Source organism: Brachionichthys hirsutus, chromosome 8, assembly GCF_040956055.1.
Source record: "Brachionichthys hirsutus isolate HB-005 chromosome 8, CSIRO-AGI_Bhir_v1, whole genome shotgun sequence".
NCBI classification, from domain to species: domain Eukaryota; kingdom Metazoa; phylum Chordata; class Actinopteri; order Lophiiformes; family Brachionichthyidae; genus Brachionichthys; species Brachionichthys hirsutus.
In genome coordinates, this window is record NC_090904.1 from 6,068,649 (window position 1) to 6,088,671 (window position 20,023).

The window sequence follows — 20,023 nt, forward strand, 5'->3', positions numbered from 1 at the left end:
ACCCCCTAATAATCTACACGTTTCCATGATTATGGCTGAGCTTGTCGTGTTTGTCTTTCCTGTATTCACACAAAGAAAGGGAGGTAAAGGACATATTTTATGTAGATGTATGAAAATGATCGAGGTCATTTATGGAAAGAGAAAACATCTGTTATCTAAAAACACCCCCAGCACCCTTTGTTTTACGACTGCAGACATTTTTATGGCTACGTTCCGTTTGTTTCCCCGAGACTCCACAGACGCACTCCACTTGCCGTTGCTACAGTATGTTGCAGTGGATTTTTGAATAATTTAATGACTTACGGGGTTTCTCCCCCCTCGCCAAATCTTTTGGGGATTATATATAGAAATGCAGAAACGCTCACTTTAATTAGGGTTAACTTAATGTGTACCCTCTTATTAGAAGAAACCTCGCCAGCTTGGCTTTGTCTTTGTTGCACATCATGTCTGAAAACATCTGCAGCTGTATCTCTGCAACTAACCCCTGTATCATAGCATGCCGATGGATCAGATATAGATACACTTTTCACCTTCACACACTTTCACAGTGTTCGGCACCGATCACGAGCTTGCGGACTCGATCGGAATCGGACTTTACCTCCAGATCAGGATTCGGATTTATATGGGCAGTTATTTTCATAACTTTTTTTTTTAATCAGATCTGGAGTTACGCGGCGGCGACAGAGTGAGCCCGCTCGACTCCACACAGAAACGGCATGACATCACTTCCTGTGACACTATTGGATGAATGCCATCAGGCGGTGCAAAACACGGAAGCAGCTTGAGGCTAGCTAGTTGCGCGAGTATGTCTGCGCTGTGAAAGTATTTTGAAGGGGATGACAAAAACCTTGCGATTGAGGTGCTGGTCATTTTATTTTAAATATTCATATTTAATATTTCCTGTTGCATTAGTCTTAAGTCCAAAGTGAAAAAAGTACCTGAGGCTGAAGGAGTATGGCTTAAGGAGAGGCTTTACAGCTGCCCCACTAACTGCTCATTGAGCATTGACAAGAGGAAAAGCCTCGCCTTTTCTCACAAATAAAACCCTCCTACCCCCCCGAATAACAGATGAGGCGCACTGATTGGTCGAAAGCAGGAATGTTGCAGTGCAGATGAACGATTTGATGCTTGTGTCCTGTTGTGTCAGAGAGGAAACACCTCAGTCCAGTGCAAACACCACAGGAGTATCACTTTAATTATTTGTTGTGTTTTATCAGCTCGACGTCAGGTTCTCCTTTGTGTGCAGGGCTCCTACTGGGCCATTGACACCAACCCAAAGGAGGATGCCTTGCCGACACGGCCAAAGAAGAGGCCACGGTCTGGAGAGCGGGTAAGTGTGATGATGTGGCGAGAGGAACACATTTGTCTACATGTGTTCCTCTTCTTCAGCGTCTGATTCCCTCTTCACTCGCGTCATGATTCCACTGTGCCCCTGTGGGCCCATGTTTGCCTCAGTTTTCGGCTCCCTTTACCCTCCTTTCTCTCCCACTCTTTCCGTACCACACATACAGGGGGAGGGGGGCGTCTCCATCTTCTCAGTTTTGCTATTTCTATTATTGTTGTTCTAATTATTCTTCCTCAAACCCCCCCAACACCCACAGGCTTCTACGCCGTACAGCCTGGAGTCGGAGTCTTTGGGGATGGAGTGTATGATCTCTGGAAGTGCCTCTCCAACGCTGGCAATCAACACTGTGACTAACAAGGTACTATAACCAGCCATCCTGCCTCTAGCTCCAACACACACCTGGCTACATGTCTGCACCCTGACCCCACCCACTTCTCCAACCACCTACAGCACTACTCCCCGCAGAGAGAGAGGAGCACTATAGTGGAGGGGAGAAGCACAAAAGCACATGCTCATATGCCTAAAGCTCCTCTGCTATGCAACCCACACCAAAATACACAAACAGCACTGCAGCACCTTTTTCCTCCACAAAAGGCGGGAGACTCTCGCTATCTTCAGTGCAGGATTACGATACTTGCATCGATGCTTAGGAGATTACAGCCCAAAATATCTCACACAGTCCTGCACAGAGTTGAAATAGGATACACGACACGCCGCGTTAGGCGTCTGTATCTGAACCGGTATTGGAGGTTGACGCCCAGAGTCGTGTTTCTCTTGTCTGTGGCCTCATTCCAGGTGACCCGCCCCTGCTGCTAGTGCTGTCTGCTCACTGTCGCTTTTTTTTTTAATATGTGTAAAAGCTTGAAAACACTTTAACATCACAGATGCAAAGCTGCAGGGACTGCTCGTTGTGAGTGTGTCGTTAACTCTGTAATTTTAAATAGGCTTTTTAACCTTAAGCGCTCATCCTCTAAACCCAGTGGGGGCAGCTCTCAGGTGTACTTTTAAAAAGCCTGCAAGAGTGGCTCATTCATTTGCTGCAAGCATTAGCAAAAGACAAAAAAAAAGAAATGTTTAAAGGCACAACTTGTAAAATATGGGCAGAATTCCAAGGTCGTTCGGAAAATCTTAGGGGAGCCGTGTTACTCGTTTAATCCTCATCTGCTGATCGTTATACTCCTTGCTGTATCTGTCTTCGGATGTAACCACCTAACTAGCTGTTAGGTTGGTTAGTGGAGCAACTCAAACCCATCTGGTTAGTGTTCTGTTTCATAAGAAAAATCGTGTGAGTAAATTTGTTGACATCTTTTGTTGGTCTATTGACTTTTTGAACAAAATGGTATGACGGCTTGCGAAAGAATTCAGCCTTGCTGCTTGTATACAAAATACAAGCACATCCCAATATTACTGTATAGGATGTGTACTGTATAGGATGCTAACATTTCATGTTAGCTATCACTAGATATGCGTGCATCACACTGCATAAATAGCATCTATTCCACCCAGCTGCTATGCTACCCTTTTCTTTGCGAGACAAACGGATGTTTCACCTGTTTCAGGGCTGCTTTTGACAGAGGAACATTTCAAATACTCCTGTAAGCTGTAACGGCGCATGAACTAGCACAGTGGGTTAAAAAAAATGCCTCATGAGATATCAATCCCCATGATGGTGTGACCTTGGGATTGATTCCAGCATTGCACCCTTTCTCTCTATTTTCTATCACATTCTCCTAAATCAGGGGTGTCCAACCTGTTCCATGGAGGGCCGAGACACTCCAGGTTTCCTTTCCAACCATCTCTCCAGCAGCTGATGTCACTAATGAGCTCCTTCTCTCGAATTGAAGGAGGTGTTGATAATTAAAATCACCTGCTTTAGTAACCGGCTGGAAGAAAAACCTGCAGCGTCTCGGCCCTTCGTGGAACAGTTTGGACACAGCAGATTTAAGACAGCAAAAATTGCCCAAAATAAGTCATAGTGACGCTAGGAATTTGAGAAATGTTTAAAACCATGGCTCTGGTCATTGAGAAACAAGCACTTTGTAGCACTCATGACATCATGGCTAAGCAACGCAACCTCCCATTCATCATTAGCATGGCTCCCAGCCATATTAAATGGCTATCACACTGAGCCTGACGGGGCTAGCTAGCAATAGCTGGGATATGAACTGGGTGAACACGCTCATGTCATCCTGGCACCGTTGCTACCGCCACTCCTGCTCAGATGCAGAAACTGTGACCCTTGCTCCCATTCTGCCTTCATGAATGTCCAGAACCGACAAGAGCAGCGACGGAGCAACAGTTGGGCCGTGAACAGCCCGTATAAAAGCGTACTTGTGACGAGTCGGCCTCTACGGTGAGCATGCAGTTTATCGTGTTGCTGTGGCAGACAGATTCACGGGCCTAAGTGTGGAAACACTTGCTGCAGCTCCACCAGCAGTGACAGCGTAATGAGGCTCTAGTGTAAAGAGCTGACAGCTGAGTCTGGATTCCTGCCATCAAATACCTCTCGTCCAGTAACTGGGAAGCGAAAGCAGAAAACGTGGCAATAGTGCCATCGGAACGCTGCTGAAGAGAGCTTTTCTTTTCTTTCTCTTTATTTACTTGATTGTGACAAAAAAAAGTTGCAGTGGTAAAACTGCAACAGGAGACGGATCTGAGCCCCCCCCGAGTCCTCAGAGAGCTTGTTTCTCATCGTCTTCCACTGTAAACACACGACAGGCCACGCCTCTTTGACTGCAGCGTGCCAAGCCACAGGAATTCCCTCTCTCTGTTTTTCTCTCCCTCCCTTTCTATTCCAGTCTCTTTCCCTCATTCCCGCCTTCTCAGATAGACCAATCGGAGATGCTGGTCAGAAAACTACTGAACCAGAAACAATCTCTTTATCTCTTCTGTTGGAGATTCTTCACGCACACACACACACACACACACACAGAGACACTCAGATTGTTCTGAGGTGGCACTAAACATTGGCGTAGCTGCGGTAAAAGTCTGGCAACAAAAGTTCGATGATGAAGGGAAAGAGGGCATTGTTGGAAATCTGTTTTCCAATGAACAGTCTGGTCATTTTTCCCCCTCTTCTTTCTCACATCCCTTTCTTTTCTGCCTCTACCTGTCTGCGCACCCCTGCGTGAAGGGGTTGAACAGAGCGCTAGCTGGCATTGTTGGACACACCTGGAGCCAAACTTGCTTTGATTTCATAGTCCATGTCTCACGCTCCGGATTAGGTGCCCATGTTAAAGACACTTTAGGCTTTTTTTTTTTATTCATTACTAAGAATAGCCCTCTGACTCGCTCTGCCTGCTCGCTAACGCCGTAGCGTCGCCCCTGCTTGTACGAGCATGTCTTGTGTCTTTAAACGTGCGATATCTTACCTTTGTGCACATCTCTGACTTGACGTTGGCGCCTGTGCTTCGCGTGTGCGCTTTCCTTACGTGTATGTCAGTGCAATGTGGCCGAGTGTTTGTCTGGCGGCGCACGCTTGAGTAGGCCTCTCGACTCGGGGGACGCTGGAGTCTGTGCGAGCCACAGAGCAGTGAGGGGTTTGGTATCATCACACTTTATGGGTGAGTGGAACAGGAATAGATTGCGGTGAGAGATTTAAGGCTTAAAAGGCTGTTTAATGACTTCATTACGCATCGCGTTTATACTTCAGTGCCACACTGTTCCTGATTACGTTTGTGATGCTGATTTTGTGGGTGTGCTTTAAGAGCTCAGTCTTAGCTGTTCATTGAGTTCCCCTTCACTCTAAGGAACACCGAGGAGAGTTCCCTAATGAGCTACCATTACTACCTCCCTGTCCTTCTCTCCGTCAGCCTCCCGCCTGTTCCGTCTACAGTCTTCCTCCATTCTTTTTTTTTTTATCACATTCTAGAAAGGTCCATAATGGAAGCTGAATGTGATCGCACTCGTTTGTGGCCCTGGGTTGAATAAGCCATCTCGGTCAGAGCTACCTGGGTTTCCTTGCCTGCTTGTGTCTTCTGTAGTAGTTTTTTTTTTTTTTTGTGGCTCAGCAGAAAGACAAGAGGCCTCAGTCTGCTGCTGCTGAGAGGCAGCGCTGAGCTAATCTGCCTGCCTGAAGGCTGCTTGCACTGCTCCCTCATTGTGCTGCGCACAGACCCCACTCTGTTCCACTCCCAGTGATGAGCAGAAGCCACCATGCTGGTCTCAGTCTCACACACACACACACACACACACACACACACACACACACGCGCAATAGACTGCTCGGTCCTCTTCCACTGCAACACCATGAAGTGCGTTACTGCCATTTCTTTCTCACAATACAAAACTCAGCACACCCGGGCTGTTCTCTGTGGGTGTCATTAATGTCATTATCTGGGTCATTCTTCATTCTCTTAATTGTCCGATGGAGCAGCTTTATCTGAGGAGGGTGGGAGGAATTAACCTTGTTGGACGATAATTAAGATTGTCGTCTTCAAGTGGTTTGGCCAGTTTTGCGACTATATTGAAAGGTCAATGCCTCTGCTGCGCTGAGATCCTTTGTTAGCTGTCCCAAGCGGATTTGCGCTTGGCTAGCAGATGCGGCTGACATCGCCAGTAGTGTGACCTTTAGTGTTGGGAATTTCTCAGCTGTCTCCAGACCCCTTTACACGTTCAGTTGGAGCCCCTCAGTGACTGTTGTGGCTGTTCAGTAGCAGTCTGGGTCTCTCACGCAAACTATTAATAAACAAACTACTCTGCTATTATGGCGTGTTCTTGCATGCATGCGTGGGCTTTGCATTTCCACTCAAAATGACTTTGTTTGACTCGAGACCGAGATCAAGTCACATACTCATTATCTCAGAGGAATGCTAACATGCTCTGCCACGAGCAGGAGGGGAGAAAGCATTAGGTGGGTCTCTGTGAGGGAGTAATCTAATGTCCATGTACGTGTTTCAGGTGGCGTTGTACAACACGGACCAGGAAGGGAGCGATAGCCCGAGAAGCAGCCTTAACAACAGCCTGTCTGATCAGAGTCTGGCCTCTGTCAATCTCAACAGTGTGGGCAGCGTGCACAGCTATACCCCGGTAAGACCACAGGAACATCGCTCTGCAGTGTTCCTTTTCAATACTTTCATATGTGTGAAATTCTGGATTCAATCTGAAATTGTCCGTTAGAAAATGTAGTTGCATGAATTCATTTTCTACTGAAAGTAATGAGGTCCCCCACGCTGAACCCCATTTACATGTCATTCACAATAGTTTGTCCTTCATTCCTTGTCTAGATACTGTACACTCTATAAAACAAACAAATGAATACAAATAAAAAGTTCAGTGCATATAAAAATAAAAACTTACCACACTATAAGCCTTGATTCAACATGGAAAGAAAACGCTGGCCGACCCGTTTATGCTGCATGGGATTTGAACCCAAACCAACAAGTGTCTCATGACAGGTCTTGAAAACGTCCTTTTACTACTTTTATTATTACGCGTTACTAATATTAATAATGATTACATTCAGTGCTGCTATCCTGCTACTTTGTGTTCCTGCTGTAGCGTCTGCTATATTTCCAAAAGTCTACTGCGACATTGCTGCTCATGTCGAATAGAAGGGAAGGATTCTAATTGTGATTGTTGCGGTCTCTGCTTATGAAAGTTTTTTTGTATGATATTATCACAATATTTATTTAATGTAACTGATGATTTTATTGTAATTTTATATATTTTTTGCATCACCACCTGCAAAGCATTTAGCTTAAATGAATACATTCTCATTTTACATTTCCAAGCTGTTGGGTAGGGACAGTGTGTGAATGGAAGTGCTGCTGCCGAGCTTAGAAAGCGCACTGGATCCCACATTTCATCCGATCCGAAAGCCCCAGGAGACTCTCTTCAGAGGAGCTCAGCCGTAAACAGCAATAGACCGAAGCGCACGGTGGACATGCGCTGGAAAACGACATCAAAAAAAGGTTAAGGGATACAGAGTAAAATGTGCACGCTGGAAGACAGACACAGAGAGGCGCTTCTTCTGATGTCCTCCCACCAGAGATGCCCCCCCCCCCGCTTTGGTGTGGTCCTACCACATCCTCCAGTGCTCTCTGCTCCAGGCTCTGGGCATCGATCGGATGTGCTCTCTTTCCTTCTGATTCCCACTCTCTCTTTTTCTGTCTCTGTCTGTCTCTTTCTGACTCTCTCTCTCTCTCTCTCTGCTGAGCTGAGGGTGCAGCTCACAGTAAATACTCTGGCTTTATTATCACCTTTGTTCTTTCTCTCTCCTATACCGTCACCATCTTGGAAATTGTTGTGATAAAACAAATCGTTTTTGGTGTGACCTCTTTTGTAATGTTGGCCAACATTAGACACAGGTCATGTCCTGCTTTGTGAAATAGTGATGGTTTTGCTTGTGCAGTGATGAATCTTGTTCCCATGAATTGTTTTGGAGGTTTTCTTTTTACCTGAAGCTGCCCGACCAGAGTGCAATGGTAGGTATCTTTGAACAGTAATTATATTATCAGTGTGTAAGTTTTATTATAATAGTTTGCTTTTCTTGGCATCAATGATGCAAATCTCGCTGAATCAGTCAAAAAATCTGAAAGATTAAACACGAAACATAATCTTATTTTGTACTCAGACATGCCTTTTGCTCTTGTAAATCTTTAGCTTTCTTTATCCCTTAATCTCCACAGGTGACCAGTCACCCAGAGCCCGTTTCCCAGTCAATGAGCCTCCAGCAACCCCCCCAGTCCCAGTACAGCATGCCAGACAGGGATAAGCAGCTCCTGTTCTCTGAATTTGAAGATCTCAGTGCCTCCTTCCGCAGCCTTTACAAGTCTGTTTTTGAGCAGTCCTTTAGTCAACAAGGTTAGTGGCCTCACAGGCGCACCGATCCGAAACCTAATAAAGAGCCCACGTTTCATGTTATCAAGGGACAGGATGGTACTCAGAATGATGTGGATTTGTTCTTAAGAGCTGGGACCATAGATAGTCTTTACATGGTGATTAGCTTCAACAGAGCACAAATCTGTACTATACCGGTAATACGTTGTAGTATTTTCATGGTCTTTGGCCGGAGCAAATGTGCAAAAGACCTCATCTCTTATTCAAAAGCAGAATGAAGAAATTGTTTAAATATTTCATTAAAGGATGTAAAGAGATGTTATTGCATTTATTCCATGGTTCTTTCAGATTTAATACTGCACGCCATTGGTCCGGCTTAACTTTTGTTTTTTAATTACATGAAGGTTTCCAGACTCCTGTCATGTTTTAAATGTTTTCCCATGCAGGCTGTCTTTTATTAGAGGACTAGAAGAGGGGTGCCAGCAGCACGAGTCCTCAGTTAATCTCTTGGGTTTGAGGTTCATTTGTCATAAAGATGGGGAAATTGTATGATATAATATGCACAGGTTCATCGAGCACGGATTTCCAAAAGCTTGTGAGTCCCTGCAGAACAAAATGCTTTTTTTTTTGGCTTGTAATCTGATTGACTGATAAACAAAGAGCTCTTGACAAGCGGGTTACAAGCAAAGTAGACTGAGCTTTCTGTGTGTAACCTACTTTCACAAATCAAATGCATTTCATGCTAATATTTTCAAAGAGGCCTGCCGTAATCTATCATCTATGTTTCATTAGTTGAAAGTTACCTTTTTTTTTTCTTCTGTGCACAAAATGAAAATCTCTTAGTCAAGACAAGCTCGGGCAATTAAAAAGCGTAAATAATCAAGCTAGAGGATTTCACACCCTGCTGCTGTAGACAGTGAGCTAATTCACCGGCTTTGATAATAGGTAATGAGCTCGCATTATTATTCTGCTGTGGCATTAATTGCTTTCTGTATTTCCCTGGTTGGACAATGGGCTTGTCCGTGCCGATAAGAGATGCACCTTTTGTCACCCCTACAGTAAGTGTTATGTGCCGATTGTGGAGGTGCAGGGCCAGAATCGGCTCTAAAAGCACTCCAGTAAAATAGGTTTACGGTGCCAACGCTGTGAAGGGCAGTGCCTCTTAAGACCCCTCCCTGCCACTCAGATGATTGCAGTTGGGTGTGCAGATGTCCATGCTCTAGTCATGTCTATTACAGAGCTGGGCAGCCGCACAATGAATTTATCAAAGACGAGCCGGATCTGTGAGGCAGAAGAGGAAGAGGCAACAACGGCGTTGGCTCATGAACCTCTGAGAACGCCTGAGTCCATTCCCTGATGCCACAAAACGGCAGCTGGTCTTGTCTTAAGTGTAGAACTACTTAGATCTTTATTTAACTAATTTTAGCCACGACAATGCCCAGAGCCCAAAGTGATTTATATTTTCTTTTTCCCCTCTTACAGCCGTCTCACCAAAATGTTTTCACTACAGATCAAATGGCAAAAACTTTACAATGGAGAAGCTGAAACAAGCAAGTTGATTTAACAATATTATTAAATGTCTGGGAGGTTTTATTCGTTTTACGTTTTTGCTTGATAAATAGAAATGTCAATCGAGTTTAAAAATGTGTTTGTAACTATTTTGATGATCAAATAGTTTGAGCCATTGCTTGTTCCAGCTTCTCTGTATTTGCCAATGATCTTATGATTCTATATTTACAATTATTATTTATATACAAAGAAACAAATAAGACATTTACAGATTACCATTGCATTACATTACAATTTGTATTTTGCTTAATTTGGAAAATTAGCTGTAAATTACATTACTATAATTGAATCCCAATTAAAGGTACTGCCCTTGTTCAGAATTGTTACATCAAGTGGTTTTTGTTTCAGGACTATTGCAAGCTCTTTGTTGGTGTGCTTTATTTCCCAGGTCTGATGGGCATCCCGGCAGATTCTTCCCAGCAGACCCACACCTCCTGCTCCTATCAGCACTCCCCCAGTGGCACCATTAGCACTCAGAACAGCCTGTCAAACAACCAGCCCAACACCCACCCCAACAACCACTCCACCAACAGTGGCCAGGTACCCCTGTCCCATCCGTCCCAGGCCCACCCTGGCCATGGCTCGCCACATGCACAGCACCTCCCTCAGCACGGTGGCCCCCACAGCCAGCACAGCCAGCGCCCGCAGCACCCGCAGCACGCTGCGCACTCGCAGCATGGGCAGCACCCATCCCACAGCCAGCACCCCCAGCAGCACACGCCACACCCCTCCCAACACACGCAGCACAGCCAGCACCCTTCTCAGCACGGACAGCAGCACCAGAGCCTCTCCCACCAGCCCCATCCTACCCAGCAACAGATGGCCTGTAACACAGGTAAGACCTTCTCTCTGTCTTTGTCTCCTTTTGAGCCAGCGCTGCCGTCCTCTTCGTCACAATCGTCACACACACACACACACACACACACATCCTCAAGAGCAAGTGTCTTCAGCTAAATATAGTTTTGTGTATGTCTTTTTTTTTGTCACAATGCATTGATAAATTTGCTAGATGTGGTAAACAGTAAATTAGTATCTGATTTTATCATCTGATGTAGTGAGAACAAAGCAATGCTGCAAGCACCGCATTGTAGAGGTAACTGGCTCCTCCTAGTGGCCAAAACATGGTACTGCACGCTTGATCAACTGGGTGCCTACACAACTATAAAAATGTGACTCCAATGAAAGTCATTATCTGCTATCTAAACCACGCTGAATGATAATTCGACCCACAATAATTGTTTACCTGCGTCCATCAAGTCTTTCATCTGTGATGTTACAGATAGTGTCTGTGTGTGTGTGTGTGTGTGTGTGTGTGTGTGTTGCAGGTTTACTGTCAGACTGGTACCCAAATCTGGATGCACTGAAAGAAAGCTGTCGTATTGCTAGCAGCTATAACTGGGCTGATGTTGATCTTTCACCTTTCCAAGGTGCAGTTTGGACACTACCAATAAATGCTAAATGTGGGGGGGGATTTATTGAGAAACGGACATTTAAACTGAGGAGCTGATTGTACAGTACAGCCACAGCTTTTGATTGAATGCCGAAGTGGAGTTGAGTATGAGTTTAATTAAACTAAGCTCTTCAATTAAATAACACTGCCTTCAAGTTTAATTACCAAAACACTGAGCTCAGCAGGTCAGTTTATCCAATTACAGGCCAGGATTGCAAGGTAGGGTGTTTTTCTTTTAATTATCACCCACTGAAGGTTACTGGCATAATGAATACATATCAAAACCAAAGTTTGTGCTTCACGTTTTTTAATTAGTTTCTCATTTACTAAATGTTTATTCTTTGGACGGTTGGGTGTTTCCTACATTTCTACAGTCGCAATGGCGTTTTGGTGCAGACAGATATGATCACTGACTGATAGTAAGTATGATTCTCTGTTCTGTTTATTGTTTGTTTTGTTTGTTTCTCAGGGTTAAGAGATAGTATGAGACAAGCGGAATTGAACAACTGGTCCCTGGAACCCACGCAGATCGCAGACCTCTGCTCGTCCATCAATCAGTTTTTTGCCCGCACTGGTGTAATCCAGCCACAGGGGGCAGTGCAGCCTACTGTTTGTCACGGCTCAATGCACCCCAACAAACCCAGTCAGCACCTCAACACAGGTACCGCACCGCCTCCTTAACATGACCACGCTTTCTGTATCGGTTGTATTTGTCTATTTCTGCTGAGTAGCTTTTATTTTGACATTCCAAGACCCAGCAACAGAGTTTTTAATGTTTAGCGTGCAAGCCTGTTCCGGTACTCATTATGGATCTGGGGGAAACTTCAACTCAACAGAAATGTCTATATTTCTGATGTATATAATTCATTTGGTTTTTTTTATTAATCTCTAATCCACAAACCCATCATTTAATGAATTTATCTCATCTGCAGCAATAAAAATAAACCTTTGTCCCTTATGTGACTCTGATCAATCAGGATATTGATCCAAATTGCCAAAACGTTGAAGTTTATAGTTTAGCCATTTTTAATGGCAACATGAATTTTAACAACTCCGATGTATCAGAAACTACTACGGTGCCATCGGCTCGTCCCGTCAGGGATCGCCACAGCAAATCAACCTTCTCCACTTCACCCTGTCCTTTGCATCGTCCTCCCCAACACCAGCTACTCTCATGTCCTCCCTCACTACGTCCATGTATCTTCTCCTGGGTCGACCTCTAGCCCTGTTCCCTGGCAGTTCCGTCCTCAGCGTCCTTCTACCAATATTGTCCCCGTCTCTCCTCTGGACATGTCCAAACCATCGAAGTCTGGCCTCTCTGACCTTATAGCAGTTCAAAAAGACAAAATGTCCAGTCATGTCCATTATTGATCGTGATTATTGAATTGCATCCTAGCAGTTAGATGGCATGCGGTAATTTTATCTTGAAATAGAGTTTTGTTTTATTTTGTCTTTTCTCCTTAGGAAATCTTTACATGGACTCCAGACAGAGCATGTCCATGATGGGACCTCCAGGATATCCCCACATGCCACCAATGAGCAGCACAGGTCCCACAATGACAGGTAACAGCAAGCAACAGAGAAAATCATGCTTGAAGTTGCTCCTTGAAGCCACATTGAAACCTTGTATTACTGTGTATAAAGCAGTCTGACCCTTCCCTGCCTCCAGGACACCATGCACAGATGAACCAGCAGCACATGCTACCCACTAGGAACTTCCAGATGCATCGCATGCCAGCGGATGACATCCAGGATGATTTTGACTGGGACTCTATCGTCTAGCCCCGAGACCTTTTATTTTTTTCTTTGCAAACAAAAGGGTGCCAGGAGAGGAGATGGAAGCTTGAGGAAGCCAGGCTGAGCTGAAAGGCTGCAGGAGGCGCAGGAAGAGGAAAAAGATGAGGAGGCCGCTGTGGGTCGGGGATGCAGGAGAGCATTTGACAAGCTTTGGAGAAAAGACAGACTTTAGAGTCCTGACATTTTTACAAAAGCAAAACGTAACGAGAACATTGAAGACGATCGTATTTAGTGGGACATGTTAGAGTGATTGCTTACGTACTTGTCTCGAGACAAGCAGAACACGTCCAAGTCCAAACCACGTGCTCCTCAGCTCCTCGGCCACCCCCCCTCTCCCCTCGCCAGCAGCTTTCCAAAGTCCTCCCTCCCCCCCCGACCCCCTGCTCTGTAACTGCTATGTGATTTGAGCAACGTGTTCAGCTTGCAATGCTCCTCGTGTTGACATCGGCCTCAGCTGCCTCTCGGATGAGTTCATCTCTCATCTGTCATCTGTCTCTCTAGGAATTAATGTCATGATGTTTTTATTTTTAAAGAAAAACAGGTCGTGTCTGTGAGTCGTGTGATGCCACTCGTCACCCCCGCATTCGGCTGAATATGGTCGAGTTGGGTTTACAATTACAAGGGAGCTTTTGAACAGGGTGTTTAACATTTAAGCAGACTTGAAGTTTCATTCAGCAGGAGAAAAGTGAGAGATCATAGAAACTGTTGTGATCTGTTGTCCTCGCCACACAATGTGATCATGTTTTTTTTTTTTTTGCTTGGTTCCATGTCTCAAGATCTTTGCGTGAATATGATGCGTGTCAGAGCAACGGGAAAGTCAGACATTAAATGCTGACGTTAAATCTAACCCAGGTTCATTTTGACATTAGTTCTCTATTTTTAATTTTTTTGATTTACAATTCAGAATTTTTGCAATATTCAATATGGAACAAATCCATATATTGACGCTGGTTCTAGCGGTGAAGTTCATCTGTTTTTGATGAGTAGCATATTGATTATTGATCAAAGCTGTCATCAACGATAATAAATCAAGTGATCTACCATAGAGTGACTGGACATATAGTGGTGAGGCTAATCTCATCACCAGTGTAATTGTATTTGCATATGTCAGCCAGTCAATTATCAAAGTTATGTTTGACATAACTGATCATTTTTAATGATTAGGAAGTTTGATTATTAATAACCCACTCCGCCATATTTAATAGAAAGTCAATTACAGTGAAGCTTCAGGAATAATAGATGCGTTATCTATTAAAGCTTTCAGATATTCGTCTCAACAATCCAGCATCAGTTGAAAAAAACCGTTTTAAGCAAACAAAAATAAATGTAAATTGGAAAATATTGCGTGACATTGGTTTAGGAGACCATTGATCATTACAGACCGATTGGTTAATGATCAACAGGATCATCACATGTCGGACGCGCCATTTGAAAAGGGCAGAACCGTTTCCAAGGCTACACTCAGTGTTTATTGTCACTCCCGTTATTTAACTTATGGATCTATTATTTCTCTTACCGATTTTTGTTGCGATGGTTTGATCGCGTTTAGATTTTGCTATTATACAATCATAACAGTTCTCGTGATGACGTGGGTGTGAGTGTTTGATTTCAACTCGAGGGCCATTATTGATTATGGCAGTTCTTTCAATGCTCCGTGTTTCAATGAGCACAAAAAAAGCAGATGCACACTTTCTGAAACATGCATTTGTATTTTTTTTGTGGGAAGGGTTTCTCAAGCACAGAACAAGGAGATCCGCGCTTCTGGAAACCTCTGTCCTCTGCGTCCTGTAACAAGCGGCTCCTCAGTCAGACAGGTACTGAACTTGGAGACACTTAAAAACTGCCCTTTGCACACTTAAATTGATTAGAACCATTTTTAAAGATGCAAAGCGAGCCACTGTCTGATGCCTGCAGGCAGTCGGGAGCAACGTTTCATAATTTGCATCTGTGGTCCTCTTTGTACTTGTTAAATGGAATCGTTTTTTTCATTTTCAGCAATGCCCTGATTTTCTTTCTTTCCGAAGAGATTTGCTTCCACTCATGTCTGTCGTGTAAATATGAAGCTGCAGCAGGTTAGCATAAAGAGCGTGAACAGAGGAGCAGCTATCTGAGTGCTATACTCAGGTTGAGCCGAACGGCCTGCCGGCTGTAGATTTGTATTTACCCGACAGTTACAACACTAATAATATTGATCGGGAGAGTGGTGTTTAACAGCAGTTCCTTCACATTTGGATGACAATCATGAATTCGTTTTTTTATATTACATAATGTTTTATTGTGAGAAAAAGGCACTTTCATTTCCCAAACCGCTGTTTTACTGGACATTGGAGCCCCATTTGTTTCCACATTTGAACACGGGTTATTTCAGTATCAAAACGAGCCAGCTTTATTCAGTAAGTGTCCTGCATGAAGTCTGGCCATACTGCCATTCAATGTTTTATATTTCCTTTTTAATAGTTTTGTTCTCTTTTACTTGCGTTTGAGATTTCCGTTGTATGTGGAGGATTTTCCTTGCCTATGGATACTCTACAAGTTTCTACACTTTTGCTCAACTGCCATTATCTCTTTCTAAGCGCTCACATCAGATACTTATCAAGTTGAGTGGCCCAAATCATGACTCTTCGGTGAGAGTGGGCCAAAGGACTGCATCCTGAAGTCAAAGATGAAGCGCATCGGTGCGGACTCTCTTGTCCCGACGGTCCCGAGTCCCTGGTTGGCATGAAGGTGACGCGTTTCAGCTCTTCCGGGTGAAGACTGACACACGAGCTACTCTTTAGTAAAACAGCCCATGAAAAGCAAAAAGTCGAACTGACAGATGTGGCTAAATCACAACGTGTGTGTATGTGTTGGCTTGTGTGATTTTAAGGACTTTTTTTAATTATTATTATTCCGGTTAACAAGTACCTGCCAGAGAGATTATTATTAGGAGAAAAAAAAAAAGTTACAGCATGGGAGAGCTGCCAACAAGTACTGCTGATCGGGGCCTGTTTTATTCAGTGCTGGTGTGTTGTTGTGCTTGTACATATGTGTCCTTTCAATCATCCATTTTTTTCCCTCTTGGGGGGTGGGGTGTAAAGGCAGGGGTGGGTCGTGTTCATGGAGAGGAGATAAAAGAATAGAGTATTTTGTTATTGTCCAATCAGAGGGTGACAGTATGTATATATCTATATTGTATATATGTGATGAAATGCGTTGGCTTTTTGTGTGACACTACCTTTTAACTGTACGATGGTTCTACATTCAGTGTTTCAGTGTTGATAATATATATTTGGTTTGTGTTTTTATTTTCCAGTCATTTTTTATTTTGTCTTTGTCATTTCTTGTATTTTATTTCCTTCTACTCGTCCTTTTGTTTATTGCACGGTTTATTACTTTTGTCGTCCAACGAGGTGACACAGCTACTCTTTGTATTCGTTTAGTGCTGTAAAATAACTCGAGTGTTATTAGAATTGTCTATACCACCGCCCACCCCCATCCCCTTCCCCAATATGCATGAATGGCACTTAAAGAAATAAAATATGGTAACTTCACTGTGGATTAATGTGCTGTTTGAACTTTGTTCCTGAAGACCTCCTCTAGCGTTACATGACGGGATGAGATTCCAGTCAAACTTCATCAGTGTTCATAGTTTTCATCTCATAAATATTGAATATTGAAGAGTCTTTACTCTGAAATGGTTTTTGTCCGGTCTGAAAACGGCTACTGATGCAGAAGCTGAATTGCTACTCCTATGGAAGGTGATTATGAGAGGAGCATGAAGACGCACGTTAAAGATTGTAACGCTGTAGTTGTATAAATAGGGAACTATAGTGGGAATCCATCATAGAACTGACTCAAATCATTCTGGATGGATCTTGATGAAGTTTTCAAAAAATGTTGGGAGTGTTACCAGGAACAGATGATAACATTTTGGTGATGATCCAGAAGAGATCCTGGAGGTGTGTGTGTAAATATTAAAATTGTAATGTAATGTGGAGGAGACCCCAGGAACAATCGCAACTGAAATATTAGATGGGGATCTTAATAAATGAGAATGAGCACGAGATGAGAAGTCCTCCTCTCAATCACGCTTGGCAGCAGCTACGTGGCTCCAGTACATCCTACACACAGTTACTATTTATAGGGAGGTGAGGGGAACATGCTGTTCTAAATTAAAGCTGTAAAATCTCCGTACTAAATGTCCACACAAGTGTGTGTGTGTGTGTGTGAATTTGTTTTACTTTTTGCAATTTCCAGTATGAGATTAGCTTCTTTGTGAAATTTTGAATGAAGTTAATTTTGTCTATAAAAAAGGTGTCCGCTTCCATGCTGACGTCTCCTACTGGTGCTTGATAGAGGAGGACTTCTCTGTTTTCCCTTCTGTGGCCTCTTGGGAAACTTAATGATCAATTATGAACATGAGGAATTAATAGCTTTTAATATTTTAAGACAGACTTGGAGAAACTGGGATCTGACTTTTAGAAGAAGAAGAATCACAGGTGATTTCTCCACAGACACTTTGCAGTTTCTCAGCATCCTCAGGCTGCGGCGATCAGCCTGATGGACGTGAGAGACTCTGTGCGGTGGAGGAATTTGATACAGGAGCAGTAAAGGGTGGAGCGCTTGTGAATAGAGGGCAGGGATTATCACAACCGAGCACAAGATAGATAAAGCCAAAGAAAAAGGTGAGAAGACGTCCAGTTCAATGAAATCACACCTCAGGGTGTTGCATTGAATCTATAATACCTTAATTAAAACTTTGGTAGGAAAGCACAACTTGCATAGATTCACACTTTATGCAACACTTTGTTCATAATAACATGCAGAGAGCGCTAAATGTTTCTGCAGACAGACTCACACGTAGACAACATTCCCTCCCTCGCTTCTTACAGCCTTAACTGTCCCACTGTGATATTTCTTGACTTCAGTTGTGAGTCCTGCTGTTTTACACATTTCCCCAGAACAAAATTAAGCCTGAATGTATCGACCACGCACACACACACGTTGTATAACTTGTGTGTGGTAGCACAGCGGCCTCTAGTGGCCACACACACAATTTCAATATTGAGTAGACGATTACCTAGCTTTGCTTTTTTTTTTTGCCTAGAAATCTTAACATCTATCTAATACAAATCTGGACCACAACAGCAAGCCAAGACACAATTAAATATGATACATACATATATTAAAGTAGCAGTGTGGCTTGTTTTATAGTGTTATCATCTTCCAGTCTCTCAAATATTCATATATAACAATAAATGATCAAATACAAAAAAGCAATGATCATAGTATAGATAGTAGTAGTAATAGTAGTAGTTAACAAGCTGTCATAACAGCTCTCAAATTACCTTCACAAAGGAGGTTCTGTTTTTGCTGGCCTATAGACCAAGACACTGTGGAATTAGCAGCGGGCAAACTGATTTATTGTATCTTCTAAAGCTCTGGATCTAAATCCAGAGTAATCCACCGTTACTGAAGATGAGATTTTAGTGAATAACCTCTAAATTAATAATGACATCAATGTGAATCCGAAAGCTAAATGTGTGTTTTCATTGTTTTCACACAACATTGGATGTGTTACGTTGACGTCGATGTGAATGTGAGTTTCCTGCACCACAGTCAAGCATGAACCCGAATAAAAGGGGTCGAGTAAACTAAAATAAATGCAGGACAGTAATTGTTGATGTAAATCACAACATGGGGGAGTGAGGTGCTTGGCGGAGGTCTGCGCTATCCGAGCGCTTGTCTAGTTTCTGCTCTGGGCTTGCATTTGTTCATTATTATTGTGGAAGCAGAAGAGGGCTGCATTTACTAATGGTCTGTGTTGAATAACGGCAACTTGAAAAGAGACCTGAGCATCCAGATTTAAACAAATCCCGTCACCTTGAACTGTGATGTTGGATAAAAATAGATTGACTTGAAGTTTCTACTCTGTCATTGTGACCTCACAAAACTGCTGGCTCTTCTGCTCAGTTGGTCGATATTTAGAATAAACCTAAAGAGAGAAGACAACTTGCCCTGGATAAACCTGAAACTGTTCCTGAGGGACATCCAACCACTGAAATGGCTTTTATTCACTTCTCCATTGCTGTTAATGGACACTCAGGCGGCGCAGCCTCCAGGCCCATTACGCTCACAGATGCACCCAGAAAGGTATTTAATTGGGAGGCTTTCCTGTTGGGCTGCAGCGTGGAGCGGAGAGGAGCGCCTGGAGGAGAGGAGAGAAGGAGAGGAGAGGAGGAGAGGAGAGCCTCCATCCGCCATTTTCAGCAGATTGAAAGCAGTTGGAGCACAAAAACAAACACACAAACAAACGACGCAGGTCGGTGCTGCTGTGAGGAGCCTGAAGGCGCAAACCAGCCTCCGGCAGGCAACAAATGAGGGCGAAGAGGCTCCCGCCTCCTCTTCCTCCAGCGAGCATCGGGAAGAACGAGAACCTGCGTCCTCCTGCCGGTGCGCGCTGTACACGTGCGTTCGTGTGAGTTGTGCGCCTCAACTTTATTTGTTTGTTTTTGGGGGGGTGGATGAAGAGTTTAACGCACCCTCATTGTGAGTTCAGCATTTGTTGCGTGAACTTCGGCTCGGAGGGATTTAAACATGTCTGATCAGAGCGAAGGAACTCCTCGAGTTCATGGACCCGATGGATCCGTAGAAATATCACAAACCTGCGCAGCGAGGCTCAGCCATTGTCTCCGCGCTGACGCGCATCTGCTGTCGAGACAACAGAATATATTTAAATCACATCGGAAGTGAGTTTTGTCCATTTCAGAAAGCGCTCGTTTTGAATTACGCGCACTAAATACAAGTGAATGTGTTGTTACTGGGCTCGTCGTGACGCGGGTCGGCCCCACTGGGCGTGGGTCGGCTCAGTGCGCTCCTGACTGCGTGCGTGGGGGCAAAAAGAAAGTTTCAGTCTGTCACGGAAACGTGTGAAGAATCAGGATTTCAATTCATGCAGGAAAGCTGCTCGTCAATGCATTGATAAAGACGCCATGCCATTTGATTTGTGCTGATCAATTGAGTTGAGGTTTCTACTTTGTGCCAATTATGAATGAAAATATCACCGGACATTTTTAAATCTCATAAATATAAATGTGCTTATT

General features: G+C 43.8%; 1 protein-coding gene across 1 annotated transcript in view; it reads left to right on the forward strand.

Moving 5' to 3' along the window:
• foxj3 (forkhead box J3) overlaps window positions 1–13,030 on the forward strand; it is a 41,244-nt gene extending 28,214 nt beyond the window's left edge. The window contains exons 8-11 of the mRNA XM_068742527.1: window positions 11,020–11,121; window positions 11,614–11,805; window positions 12,609–12,707; window positions 12,814–13,030. Of these exons, the coding sequence (XP_068598628.1) occupies window positions 11,020–11,121; window positions 11,614–11,805; window positions 12,609–12,707; window positions 12,814–12,926 (506 nt within the window). The 3' untranslated portion in view covers window positions 12,927–13,030. The remainder of the gene's footprint in view (window positions 1–11,019; window positions 11,122–11,613; window positions 11,806–12,608; window positions 12,708–12,813) is intronic.
• The last annotated feature ends 6,993 nt before the right edge of the window (window positions 13,031–20,023 follow it).